This window comes from Melanotaenia boesemani, chromosome 15 (genome assembly GCF_017639745.1).
Source record: "Melanotaenia boesemani isolate fMelBoe1 chromosome 15, fMelBoe1.pri, whole genome shotgun sequence".
Taxonomy (NCBI): domain Eukaryota; kingdom Metazoa; phylum Chordata; class Actinopteri; order Atheriniformes; family Melanotaeniidae; genus Melanotaenia; species Melanotaenia boesemani.
Genome location: NC_055696.1, coordinates 14,670,426 through 14,685,020, shown reverse-complemented (window position 1 = coordinate 14,685,020; position 14,595 = coordinate 14,670,426). Strand labels below are relative to the sequence as shown.

The window sequence follows — 14,595 nt, the reverse complement described above, 5'->3', positions numbered from 1 at the left end:
AACATCGCTGATCACCACATAATGAAACACAAGGCTGAAGTTGGATTTTCATTTACAGCTGCTAAATACACAGTTCAGTAAGAAGCCAGAAAAGGCCCCCTTTTTTTTATTTGTTTACTTACTTGTTTTCTAGAGCCCCCTTGACCAGGTCAAGATGAAAACCCCATATACTTAGACAAATCTTTAGACAAACAAAATCTGCTCTAAGCTGTGTTCTGATACACAATGCCAAACTGTGAGCTTGTAAACAACACAATAATAAATAAAAAGGGGTATTTTCTAAACAGCGCTACAACTTAATTTCTTCTCTCTGTAGAATGACAAGTGCTGTTGAACATTTAAAATATATATTTTTTAACCAGGCACTTACAGGATGATCTCTGACCTGTAAAAAGACAAGATATTTATACTGTAGAATAACAATCTTCTCTTTTCTGATCATGGATAGAGTAGGTAATATATCAGATCACTGGATCATACCAGTTGCTAAAGTCATTAACATTATAGATTTTTACTTCATTGCGCATTTCAGGGTATCCTTTGTGTTGGTGAATAAAATGTATGGCAAAAAGGTGACAGTAGTGACATGTGAGGTATTATTTTGGGATAAACTGCACTTCTGACCCCGTCTAATGTGCCCAGGAAAATCCAAAAATATGTCTGATTCGTTTTGAGTTCAGTTCAAAAGTACTCTTTCAATTTGCCAACCAGGATTAGTGGGTGGACAGCATTAAATGCAGAAAAGAAATCTCCAAAGTGGACTTACGCAAGTGTTTTATAATCCTCTGGATGCATATAGAAAGTTTTAATGTGTTACAATGACAGTGTCTGCCCCTCTTGCAGAAGGATAAGTACAATATACAGTAGCAGTTCCAGTACCTACTTTCATTATTTCAATATCTGGCTTTTGAGAATCATCTCGGCTGGTCTTAAACCAGGCGGCAAATTATTTTTGGAAGCCAAATCCTCACAGCATGACTTTATACAAACACATATAGTCTCTCAACATGATTTTAGTTTATTAAACATTTATTTCAGGTATTTTGAGGTTTCTTTATCATTGTAGAATAATATAAATTATGTGATCTGCATCATAAAGTCTAGCTTGAGTGTGCTTTTTGATGGCTTGGGTACCAAGGATGTCTCCCACTCTGCAATAAAATTACGGTGGTATACATTATGCAAACATGTTAGTGAATCTAAAATATTTTATATCACTTTTGTCTTTTCAATTCGAAATTCTCTAAATTTCATATCAGTAAATAGGCATGCTCTCACTAACAATATGAAATCTTAACCACTTTTTTTGCATCACCTCAGCATTTGTGAGAGGATATTACTTTTATTCCCTAAATCAGCGTTAATCTCTCAGCTTCCTCTCCAGCCCTGCATCAAGTGTATCAGTGAGTGTCTGAGAGGCTATCGTGGTTTCAGATAAGGTGGCATCACATTTGCATTAGTAGCTTAATCATGACATCAAGGTCACAGTGTAAGTGGTATGAATGGCCTTTTGCAATGCTTTCAAAAGCCTTTCTGAGGTCTGATTATTCTGTAAATGAGAGATGGATTTCAGCTTGACTATGGAGCATTAAATCTACTGCTGAGCTGTAGATCCTTCTTGGTTATAAGGCTCATTAGTGTATCTGTCAGTGTTTTTCTAGAAGCAATGTTGAGTAAGTAAATGCACAACACTTCTGAAGTGACTCCTCACCATCAAAATGGCAACTCATCTATTTCCTGTCTGTGAGTGTTTTATCACTGCAGTTATTTGCAGTGAGTCATTTACAAAACCATTGCTCCCACAGAGAAGCAAACCTAGAGCCTTATTTTATGTGAGATTTTTAGGGAAGTTGGATCAAACATGCATTGTATAAAACTGTTTTAGTTTAGCACAATTAGGCAAGCTAAGAGCAGTAAAACCTCAAAATAGCATTAACCTTGTGAGTCCACATTGACTTGTTTATTCGTGACAGACATGTATTGGTTTAAACCAATTATGTCTGGCACACACAGATAAGTCAATAATTCTTGGAATGATGCATGCAGTAAAGGTGTCAATGGTTCGCTGTATTTTCATTTCAAGTTCCTATTCAAAGCTTTAATGACTTCATCCTTTCAGAGAGACTTTACAGCTGTGGTTTAAAAGTAAAAACCAAAAGATAAAGTTGTCAAATAAAAAGAATAAAAAGGAACAAAACCAGAATGAAAAAATGAGCAACTCGTAAAATTCCAACTATGTTTATTTTGCACTGCTGAGAAATGAAGTTTCCAAAGATGTTTGTGTCAATGTGCCCAGATAATCTCTCAAAGTATTGACCGTCCTCTTCTGCAGGTCTGCTCCTGGTAATCGCCCTGCATCTGATACTGTGTGACTCTCGAGGGTTACCTCAAAACACCACAAACTCACACATACACCGAAGCACAAACACACACAGTGTAATTCTAGTGCATTGTGTATTCAGTACATGGAAACTTACATGTGTCTCTCTTTGTCTGAGTATGTTGTTTCAAAGTCTTTAAACAAAATATGTGTATATTTGTGTATATTCTGAGAAAGATTTCTTGTCCCTGAACCAAATCTGACTCATTTAAGATTGAGTCAATCAATCAAATTTTTTTTGCATACCCCTTCACAATAACCAAAAGATACTCAAAGGGCTTTTCAACAGAGTCATAAAAAGTATGTAAAAACAATGCATAAAAACTTAAAATAATCAAAACAACACATAGAAGCACAATTGGAAAGTGCTACAATGCTGCAGGGTATTAAGAGCCTTCCAGAAATGCATAAAATGAACAAAATAAGAATAACAAAATACACCTAAAAACAAGACTGCTCTAGTCGGAATTAACAGAAATTCTAAAAGAAAGTGGGTCTTTCGCCGTGACTGAAAAAGGCCAAGATCAGTAGTGATGGGAATGTCAGGGGGGCAGTCTAAGAGCAGCAACCACAAAAGAACCCCACCGTTTATATCACAACCTTTGGACTTCTAGCTGAAGCTGACCCGAAGAATCCAGGGCCCTGCCATGATTATGGATAATTAAAATCTCTGACAAGTAGGAGGGTGCCTACATTAACAGCATTAAAAACAAACAAAAGTAGTTTAAAATCGTTTTTGAAACAAACTAGAAGCCAGTGGAGTGACTACAGCACAGGGTTTGTGTGTACACGTCTGGATGTGCTCATTAAAGATCGGGCAGCAGCGTTCTGTACAAACTGAAGACATGAAATTGAAGACTGGCTGACATAAAGGGCATTGCAGTAGTTTAGTCTTGAACCTATGAAGTCTTGGGATGCCTTCTCAAGATCCTGCTGACGAGTCTCAGTCAATACTTTCCTTGTACGTAGTTGTGAACCATGTGAACTTATCAAAGAAAGGCCCCCAGCCAAAATTTGAACTAGGAACCTTTTTCCTGTGAGGCAACGGTGCTAACAAATATGGGTGTAAATTACAGATCTGATTACTATAGTCGATTCAATGAACAGTGGGGATGGTTTTAATACACTCAGTTGGAGCAATCAGAAACGAGTTGTGGTTTTGTCACCAATACAGTTGAAAACTTTATGTTCTAGATGAAAATAAATAAATAAATAAAATTTGGACCTTATCATATTATAACGTGACGAGTGTATTGTAAAAATGTGAAACTTATCACGTTATAATGTGATAAGGTCCTGATTTTTTTCATTTGGGTGACAGATCCATGCTTCCGTAGGTTAGAAAATATGCATGGGGTCCATTGTGTTGTAGGTATAATTGTTTTACTTAAAAAAGCTCAAGTAGTACTCATGTACTCATGGAACTCATGTATAATTTCAGATCACATACCCACATATCGCCTCCCTGAGCCCCCACTTTATCTCGGTGGAGGAGTTTGTGCGTTCAGACGATCCTAGGAGCTATGTTGTCGGGGGCTTTATGCCCCTGGTAGCCCCCTCCCATTGGCTCCCCACCTGCAGGAGGAGCCATAGGGTTTGGGGGAAGTGTGAACTGGGCAGCGGCCGAACGCAGAGACCCTGGCGATTTGATCCTCGGCTGCAGAAGCTAGCTCTAGGGACGTGGAACGTCACCTCTCTGGCGAGGAAGGAGCCCAAGCTGGTGCGTGAGGTTGAGCGGTTCAGGCTAGATATAATTGGACTCACCTTGATGCACGGCTTGGACTATGGAACTACTGTCCTCGAGAGGGGCTGAACCCTCTTCCATTCTGGATTTGCTCCAGTCAGGCCTGGCAGACCCTAGCACGTTGTGAGGGTCTACTGGAAACCATATTGCCAGCAGTAAATCAGATTTGTTTCCAGTGAGGGTTGGACTCCGCTAAGGCTGCCCTTTGTCTCCAATTCTGTTCATAACTTTTATGAATAGCATTTTTAGGTGCAGCCGAGGTGTTGAGGGAAATCTGGTTTGGTGGCCTCAGGATTGGGTCTCTGCTCTTTGCAGATGATGTGGTTCTTTTGGCTTTAAAGGGCCATCTGAGACCATGGTCCTCAGCTGGAAAAGGGTGAAAGGTTTTCTTCAGGCCAGGAATAAGGCCATGCCCCAAGTGGAGGAGTTCAAGTATCTCAGGGTTTTTTTAATGGTTAGGGCAAGGGTCATCAACCCTCAGCTCTTGAGCCACATGTGGCTCTTTAGCCATTTTGTGTAATTCAGCACGGACACATCCTTTGCCAACCATGGTGGCTTACACTTATGCTTAATTTGGTGAATAAAGCAAACATACTTCAAAAAAGTAGATCAACTCCCCAAACTCAACTACTGCTGCAAGTTTTGTGGTAACTCAGGTGATAGTAAGGCTCCTCACAAGCAAAAAATACATGAGTGAATCCTTCATTAAAATATTAGAGTATCTATTCTTGGACTTTAAACAAAAAAACAAAACAAAAGTGAAATTGTTCAGAAAATTTTAAATATCTGTCGCTCTACAAAGACAGTCGAGAACAGGACCCTTAATATGACAACAAATTGCATGACTCACCAAACTGAGTAAGCTCCAGTAGACTCAGTCTGTTGGGATCAGTCAAGAGATGTAGAGAATATTGAGCAGATAGTGCTGTTGTGTAGATTTGTGAACTCTGGTGGTGCCCAGGTTTGGCATTTTCTTTTGTCATGACATATAAAAAGCCATAAAATATTAGAAATTCTGTTCATTGCAAGTTGTTTTTAAGAGTTAAATAGGTTTTGCGGCTCCAAGCTATGTTTATTTGGTGGAACAGATGGTAACAAATGCTATTTCATTAGTAAATATTTTAGACCCCTGGATTTGGGGTATGTGGCTGAAAAACATTTTGACAGGGGGTATATTGCTGAAAAAAGTTTAAAAATCACTGTAACCATCACAACACCATGCAGCCTGAACTCATTTCATTGGCTATTTTTTCAATTTCATAATATAATGGAAACAATAATCAGCTATTCAGAAAAGAGCCAACACTTGTACATTAAAGTGTGTATGTTAAGGACTCTTACATATTTGTATGTTTAAGGAAGTTAAGTGTTTCAAGGTCTTTAACCCTATAAATCCTAAACCCATTGTGGTTAAAACATCATCTTTTTTTAAATACAATAATCTGCAACTACCTTGGAGTTAAGTCCTGCCAATGCTTCCCCTCAGATGCATTACCCACACCAAGCCAGCAGATGGCACTCTTTGGACCAAATGCTTCAAAGCAGTGAGTCGAATTCACAGCAGACATGTAAAAGTAAAGAATCACAGAGCTCACATTCAAATGATTTAAATAAAATATCCAGCTTGTTTTCTTTCAGTGTCGAGATTTGTGAAAGATATCTGTAGGTGTATTCCTCTTTATTTATAGAGCAGCTTTGTTCTCAGTCGCGTGTTGTCACACCTCTACGATTGGTGGAATTCACGTGAGATTTCACAAGAACGTATAGATATGCTAAGTACTCAAACAACTCAAAGGTTCTGCTAATTAAACAAGTTAACTAAAAATACATTTTCATATCACTGATCCATATAGTATCACCACCTTTCACTATTAAGACCCATTTATGCTCCCATATGTACGTAAATAGTGACATCTGTTTCAAAAGTCGTCATATGTCGCTGTCCTTATACTTCCATGCGTCTTTTGCATCACCATGGTTGTTAAGTCAGTTACTCCACTAGTGGGCAGTGCTAACTTTAGAGTTCACTCACGTGAACATCAATTTCAGATGCCATTTGGCAGTGGAAATTGACCAGTATGAAGTTTTTTTAATCTGCCAACATGCCTTAAACAATTGCATATCCTTTCTTCAGAAGCTCGCTCAATTTCTTAAGGTTTTGTCCTCGTCTTCATTCTTCACCTGTTTTTTGTTTCCTTCTTGATCCTTTTCTTCTGCTGTGGTTTGTTTCTTTTGTTGGTTGCATGTCAGCTATTCTGCTCAGCACTGCCCTCGCGATTTCCTGGTTGTTCAAGCGACAGATAGCTAAGCTCCCTGAAAACTGGCTAAATTATGTGTATTGTAGCAGCTGTCATCCTGTCCAGTATGAAAAGAATGCAGACCAGAAGATTTAATGAGTTTTATTGCTTTCTTCCTTCATGCTTTCACCAGTCATTCATCAGTTCCAAGTAAAATAATTCTGTTATGAATAAACTAAGCAACCCGACTGATCTGTAACACATACTGTATTCCACTGTAATATTTTCCCTAGAGCAGCAGTCTTGGTGCCACTGAGTTAAAGACTTCAGACACATGCGTGGAATCGATTTATCTTCTTCTCCATGGATAATAGCTGTGACCCCATGACGTAGTTTTGACAGTTTCTTCACAGCTGTGGTTCATAAATTCATAATGAAGAAACCATAATCATAAATTACATTTTTTATTTGTTATTACTGAATTCCTAACTTTTTAATTTTTTTTTTTTAAACAATAAACATTTTATGTGTGATTTTACACAGATGAGAATTTACCAATTTGTATTTATGCACAACTTTAGATGAATATGCACGGATGTGTACATGCACACACACATTCTGACATTCTTACACCATATGTATTTTTCTGTTTTACTTCTCAGTCAAGTTTCATTAAACCCATCTTGGAAGTTCTTCAGCAATGTAAAAATAAGACCAAAAAATTAAAATAAAATTAAATTAAAAAAACAACCAAAAACAACAACAACAACAAAGAAAAACAGCACTGACAGCACAATTCTGCCTCTGAGTTTTCAGGGGAAGGATGTACCTCTCTAGGGTGCAATACACCAAGCCACCACTAGAGGATGTAGGAGACACGCACAGGGACGCTCAGTCACATGTTCCCTTTAAGTAACAAACAAAACCACAAATATGGCCAATCACTGACTGATGAGCAATAACTAACAATGACAAAAGCCAATCCCCAGTACTAATGACAACTTTCCACACAAAGAGACTGCTTTATTGAATTCTCCACCACTGAAATTTAACACTCCACTAAGTAGCACAAACTGGATGTTTCACAAGAGATCCACAGTCACTTCTGCCAATCTGCACTTCATTAAGCTGATTGCTTGCCTGGGTAAGCTACTTGCTTTGCCTGCCAGTTCTGCCTGCCTGCCTTGTTCTGATTAAAGAGGAACCTCATAAATGCACTGCTGCCTATAAACGATTTCCTCATTACATCAAAGTCACACGGAAGTTGTAAGCTGCTTGTACAATTCCACCTAAGCACACAGGCACCGCACACCATCAAAACTCACCCTGCGGCTTTGGAAGCATCGGCAATAAGAGGGGCGTCTGTGGTAGAGTTTTACAAATTTAAACCCAGGTTAACAGCAGCCATTAATAAGTTTAATAAGGCAGGAACAGCAAAATTCTGAGGAGACCATTTAACTCACAGAACATGAGTTAAATGGCCTCTAATAAGCTAAAAAGCTAAATAACATCTCATACTGTTGCCAAAAAAAACAACAATACTGCTTAAAATCCAGAAAGTCAGCACATTGCATTACTAAACAAAGAGGGGCTACATCTTTTAAGTCTGTCTCAGCTGCACAAATAAAAAGTTTAACATGACAGCTTGGTGAGGATGGGAACTATGTGTGAAGTTGTATGATTTATGATCATCATTTATGGTTTCTCAAACATTGCCTTGAACTGACCGCTGTCTGACGGGAAACACAGACGTGAAGTTAAGACACACAAACACTCAAACACGCTGGCACACAGGAGCAGCTGTAGCTTAAAAATGCTGAGGATGACAAAGAGAAAGGATAACAGCTGGCTGGTTTGCTTAAGGTCTTTCAAAGCAGTTACATTTGAAGTGGATGTAGCTGCTCATGTTTACACATTGCTATTTTATTCTTCACATATAAAATAAAAAAATGTAAAGAATTTGAAACAATCTGAACAGCTTTAATTTCAGATAATAAAACAGATAAAACAATATAAACTGCATAGCACAATGTAGCCCCTTTCAAAGGGATGTGCAAGAAGAGAAACAATATAAATATACATTTTGGTCAGCGATTTGGTACCATATTCTTATCATAAATACACAACATACAGTAAGGTATTCTTACATTTCCAGCATTGTATTTCATTAGGAATAAATATATCTATGTGCTATAAATGTGTCATGAAGAAATTAGGAAAATCCATTATTGCTACAAGAGATAAAACATTAACAAAGTTTTGACTATAGGGATGTAAAGATTTTTTTTTTTTCTTTCATGAATAATTAGTTAAACATTGGGTATCTTGAGTACAAACCTGAAACTTTTTTTATTTATTTAAAGGCAATCACTTTTGGAAATGAAAAGAACACTTCAGTGATATGTTTTATCTGGCCTGAGTAGTTGAAAAAATCCATTCATCCACACAAGCGTCCTGCTATCAAGGCCTTTTGATAAAAGGCTGTTTCTAATGAGTGGCAAGGCTTAACAGAACAGTTGTAGTCTGTGTTTTGGTGTTCGGTCTAAGTCCACGCCCTGCTCAATTATTACAGATGTAAACAAGTGAAGAGTATAAACAGCTGGACAGTAACACCCCTCCTCATACAGGCAAGTCATGTAAACAGGCAGTCCGATGGGGTATAGGAGGAAGTTGTTTTTATCCTCGCTGTGGGAAACAAAATAGATATTTAATTTGATTTGAAGTGCTCCAAACATTGCACTTCTTGTGCAGAAGACATATATTATACACATAGGTTTTCAAAAATGTCAAACTCACATCCTGAACGTCCATTTATTTAGAAATGCTTTGAACCATATTAAAATATTTTCATTTTTAAGATAAGTGGTACATGCTGTAGCCCAAAGGAGAAGCGTATAGTCCTAAGGGGGATATAGGCAGTATGGGTCTGTGGTGGTGGTAGGCAGAGTACGACTGTCCATACACAGATATGGTGCCCATTGACAGTGGTAACGTAAAGCCAGAGTGTAACGCTCCAGCAGCTGTGGCCGCCACTGCTGCTGTCTTGGCGTCAGCTGCCATCTTGAGTTTCTCCATCTCGGCCTCCTGGAGCCTCTTAGCTTTTGCCCGGCGATTCTGGAACCAGATCTTCACCTGGGTCTCTGTCAGAGTCAGGGAGGAGGAGAACTCAGCACGTTCTGCGATGGAGAGGTACTGCTTCTGTCTAAACTTCCGCTCCAGAGCCAGGAGCTGAGACGTGGTGAAGGGGGTGCGAGGCTTTCGGTTGGTCTTGTGTTTCCTCAGCTGACAGGCAGGACTGACATGACCTTGGAGGACAAAAGATGATTTTAGAATATCACACTGTGAATGCACCAATTCATCTGATTATCACATAACCTGATTAGATTCGGTGTAAACTGAATAGTTGACCTATCCCAAGTTTTTTCTTTTTTTTAAACAGCAACTGTTTTATCTTACAAGTAACTTTTTTTTTATCAGTAGCACATAATTTGATCTCCAGCAGATTATCGTCAGCATCTGTTATCTCCAAGAGTTGTGTGTCTTCTTTCATACTTCTCAGCTGTCCATCAAAAGACGTCTGACATCATGCAAGTACTTGGAAAATGTTTGTCATCGTTTAAGTTTAACCGCATGAGACAGATTGCGACACAATCCCGGTCGCAAAATCATCTGTATGTCTCAGTAAGATGGGAAAACTTACTAGGTTGTGAGGAAAAGGCGCTGGCTGTAGTCCAGAGTGCGCAGTCCTCTGACTCCGAGGTCTCAGATTTTACCGGCGACGACGGCGCTGCTGTAAAACTCTTCCCTGGAGGACTGCGCGTCTCCCGGCACAGATATAAAGAATTTACACCTGAGGGTGAAACCACTACTGAACTTCCCCTTGGTTTGCAGCCGGTGGACTCTCTGGTGTCCGTCTTCCTCCCGGACATGAGCGCCTCGACGCTGAACGGGTGATGCCGGCGCACCTCCGAAGATGTCTTCTCCTTAACCGGCCTCTCTGGCTCCGGCAAGTCTGGTCGGCTACTGTCCTCCTCGGACGAACTGCATCCTAAGTCCTTAAAAGTCTCCTGAAAGGCCATATCGCCTCCAGGTCTCCCCTAGAAAAATAGAAAAAAAAGAGAAAAAAAAAAAAAAAAAAAAAAAAAAAAAAGCAGGTGAGACTCCACGCGGACAGAGTTCAGCCAGGTAAAGCTCGCCACGGTGCGCGCAATGTTATGAGTTGTCAAGTTGTACGAGAGAGTATGTAGACGTAACACGGTGACACGACTTAACTTTGACCAATCACTGCCACCGAAAGTGTTTATGGGTGAGCCCATGATGCCTTCAGGGACAGCAGGGAATTAATTTGTTTAAGATTCTCTCATAAGCCTATACTCCTTCATTCCGCTGGTTAATATGGTTAAATTGGTGAAAGAAACAAAAGTCCTCAAGAAGAAAGAAAAGAAAGAAACCCAAGCCTCCTGATTCTAGTTATATTCAGCCTAATTAATTTGGAAGATTTTACAGAAAATGGCAACTCTGATCAGTAAATTTAAGTTTATCAGCTTTTCTTACAAAAAAAAAAAAAAAGAGAGAGAGAGAGAGAGAGAGAGAGAGAGAGGTCAAGTCTTAATTTCGTTCCCAGTAAACCAAGAGTTCTTTGAAAACTTGATAGTAAAGATTGTCCTCATGTCGCCTCTTTGGTTTGATAAGCGAATTCAAGGAAATGGGCTGTAAAAATAATAGCTGTGTTACAGCATTATCACGTTAAGCTCCGGTAATGGATTAGCTCTAACTCTAACCTCATGAGACTGCATGTGTAAACATGGGCCCCATGTGGATAATTATGGAGAATTATACCCAGGATGAAACATGGATCCTTTCTTCTTTATATCTCTTTCTGATTTGTTTGGTTTTCCCTTTATTGGGATTTTCCATTGTAACCTTCAATGCTGTTGTTTGTTGTTGTCAATCCAGTGTTTGAAAAAGGGGTTTCACACTTGAATGAATGAGTAAATTACTTAACAGAATTACAGATTTAATACTTAAAATGCTTGGCTCGGTGTCTGAGGCATGACTGGAAACAAACTAGATTAGGCATTCACATGTTTCCCTACATGTCTGATGTTGGCTCATTCATCTTCTTGTCCTGTGATTCACTTACAATCACCATACTCTGCAAACACCAAGTAACTCATTGTGATTTATTATGATATAGCTCATTGTGTTTTTTCATGGACAACTTAACACTGACAGAAAAGTTAGCTGCATCGGAGGCTGTTACACTTGTTCATCATAAAAAATTGGTTTGATTGTGGTTAAAATATTCCCTTCTGATAATCTATTTGCTTAACCGCTTGTATTTAATACAAATGCCTTTGGTAATCACGGCAGTTCTCTCACTGAATAGCAATAAATCACTATTTCAAATCACAAGGTCCATACAAGTGAGTGTGAATCTGAAGCCCGCAGCAAAGCAAAACTGTTACAGCTTCACAAACCCACAATAATAAGTTGTCTTTTGGGCTGTTTTGAAAGTTCTAACATTGTCTATTTTCCTGTCAATGATGGCTGATTTATCTAGAGCATGCTAAAATTTTCTCCATATTTTGAGTTGTGCCAGCAGGCCTGAGTAGCTTGTGGAGCAGGGCTCCGTTCCCAGGAGGCAGCCACCGCTGCCTTATTAAAGTGGGGTTATTTCACAGACAATCAGAGGTTTGTGAAGGCGCCAGTGAGCGGGCAGATGAAAGGGCTGACTCCTCAGGGGAGAAACTGTTGCCTTTTTTTTTTTTTTTTTTTTTTTTTTACAGCTCTGGTTAGGATCCCCACCTCCTTCCTTCTCCACCCACTCTGCCTCTAACTCACTGGCTGTGCCTGTAACCCTGCAGGCACCTTGTCAGTCAGTCACATAACACATTCTCAGTGGACTGTCATTTTGGCACATTTTCTTCATTTTCTTGTTTAGTTTTGCATCCTCATCCATTGCATTTATAGTATTCTTAATTTACTCCGGAGGTTCTTTTTTCTTTCTGTTCTCACCAACATAAGATTCAGTCAGTTTCATTTTCTTTTGCTTCCGAAGTTTTACACTCCTGTCCCTGACCTTTTGTCCTTCCTTTCTTAACCTATTTTTTATCCATACTTTCTTTGTTGGGTGCCTACATTCTATCTATTCTTGCTGTCCTTACATGTGATCTCAATGTCAACACAAAATAATTGGAGTCAGATTTAGAGATCATTTTAAATCTAGATGGAGTACCGATCTATCCTGCTGTGTGAAATTATAAAATCTGATATGACAACAGTTATCAAAAGAAATAAAGTTAGAGATGCCTAAAGAAGTATAAAGAAAGGAAGGAAGGAAGGAAGGAAGGAAGGAGGAGGAGGAGGTGGGGTTGACAGGGGTGCTCTCCTGGGTGTAGCAAAATTACCCACACATCCCACTTCCTTTTTTCCATAATATAATTTAAGCTTGATAATAGCAAAAGCAATTTGTCTGAGCATGTTTGTCTGTGTGTGTATCGTGTGGATGTTGGTTCAGCGTGCGTGCATGTGTGAAAGAAAATCTTTGAGAAGTCTCTGTTTGTGTGGGTCGGGCACACCTCAGAGCATTGTAATTACAGCAGAAGCTTTGAAGTGGTGGAATGTTTTGTGGGAATAATCAGCAGGCTGGGCTGCACTTACATTCCCATTAAGACACTCAGTCATTCCATAAAGACAGCTAATTTTATTATCTTTACTGATACACAAAAAAAGGAAAGCAACTTTAAAATAGAAAAATTTCATGACAGATGTGTTTACCTGTAGAACTTTTACATTGCATAAATTTATATTAACCCATTCAGCATTACTTAGTGGTTCTTCTACCTGTTTGCTGTTCCTTCTGACTCTGACCGTTTTCTTAGTTTGAGACCTGAAAGTTAAGATGATGAAAACCCAACTAGTTTGCTTAGCTCTATAGAATAGATAATCTTGTGGCTGGTTCAGGGCCAGCCTGGATATATGCTATGACTGATAAGTGAAAATTTCAACAGATTTTTTCTTTCCCCCCCTGATGGTACAGCCATATTGCAATTACAAGGTCAGGATTTATCAGGCTCAAACTGTGTAAGAGTGGGAGCATGTGACATAATTTTCAACCATGGACAGAGCACCATAAAATCCAGACCTTAACCCCATTATGAGTCATTGGGATTGTTGAAGAATACTTAATTCGGTAGTACTACTCTACCATCAGCAATGCAAGATTTTTGTAAAAACAAACAAAATAATAAGACACTGCATAACCTTATCAAAGTGGTTCCACAGCAAACGTAATAAAAGCTTAAGATGTTCAAACTAAATAGAATTTTTTTTTTCCCCCCTCAGGAGGGTTTTAAGGCATCATAGTGATGCACATGAAGATGAAATGTATTGTCACTCTATAGCTACTCTGATTTGCAGTGCAAAACTATGCAGTTTCACATTGTTTTCATATTTAACAATAATTTCAAATAATAATTTCAATAATTGCATATTTTCCATCCAGGACAATAATCTGCTAAAGTTGATCACTACAACTATTTTTTACAAGTGTTTTACTGCAGTATCACAAAGTATCTGCTAAGTACAAAATAGGTGCACGCCATGCAGGATTAGTTTGAATCTCTTCCCTGTTAGTTTATTTCTTTCATGTAAAACAAGAACATAATAATTAGTTAATTTTGTCTGAAAACATTTTTCTGAACAAAACAATGAGAAGCTGCAAATGAAACAATAAAACTGTCCTGTTATGTTTTTTATTCCTCACATATATACATTTTAGACACGTAAGCAAGACAACACAAAAACACACACAATCGCACTCCTCTCGGTAAAGCAAGTACCTTGTCAAACCAGTGGAACACGTTGTAAACAAGTGACACATGCCAACTAAAACTAATCACATTGTTTTGACTTAGATCCAAATTACCTCAGTGCTGTCATCCACCCCACCTCTCACCCTCTCCGAAGCTTGGGAAGCCCTCAGAGCCTCCGCCTGTAATGCACCTAAATGACTACCTTGAATGCTACAATGGCGCCAGAGCCAATTAGCTGTTAACACAGGAGACAGATCTATTCAGAAGCCAGAGAATGAGGCCTCCTGTAACCTGAAAGATTCATGCCCACTTTTGCTAATGACAAGAGGAGGAGGTAATCTGTTGCTTGACTCAGTCCTGAGCCATGTTACAGGATAGCCAGCTGAAGGCTGTGAGCCTGCAGGGGAGAGCTCTTGA

General features: G+C 39.0%; 1 protein-coding gene across 1 annotated transcript; it reads right to left on the bottom strand.

The window, feature by feature from the left end:
• Positions 1–8,326: 8,326 nt before the first annotated feature.
• On the bottom strand, positions 8,327–10,866 carry msx2b (muscle segment homeobox 2b). The gene is made up of 2 exons (XM_042007476.1): positions 10,062–10,866; positions 8,327–9,666 (listed from the first exon to the last, which is right to left on the bottom strand). The coding sequence occupies exons 1-2, from the start codon at positions 10,438–10,440 to the stop codon at positions 9,215–9,217; spliced, it is 831 nt and encodes a 276-aa protein (XP_041863410.1). The 5' UTR covers positions 10,441–10,866; the 3' UTR covers positions 8,327–9,214.
• Positions 10,867–14,595: the final 3,729 nt, after the last annotated feature.

Coding starts and splice junctions, on each gene's coding strand:
- msx2b (XM_042007476.1), bottom strand. CDS start 10,440: ATGGCCTTTCAGGAGACTTTTAAGGACTTAGGATGCAGTTCGTCCGAG. Junction 9,667..10,061: donor CGCCTTTTCCTCACAACCTA/GTAAGTTTTCCC, acceptor TTGTCCTCCAAG/GTCATGTCAGTCCTGCCTGT.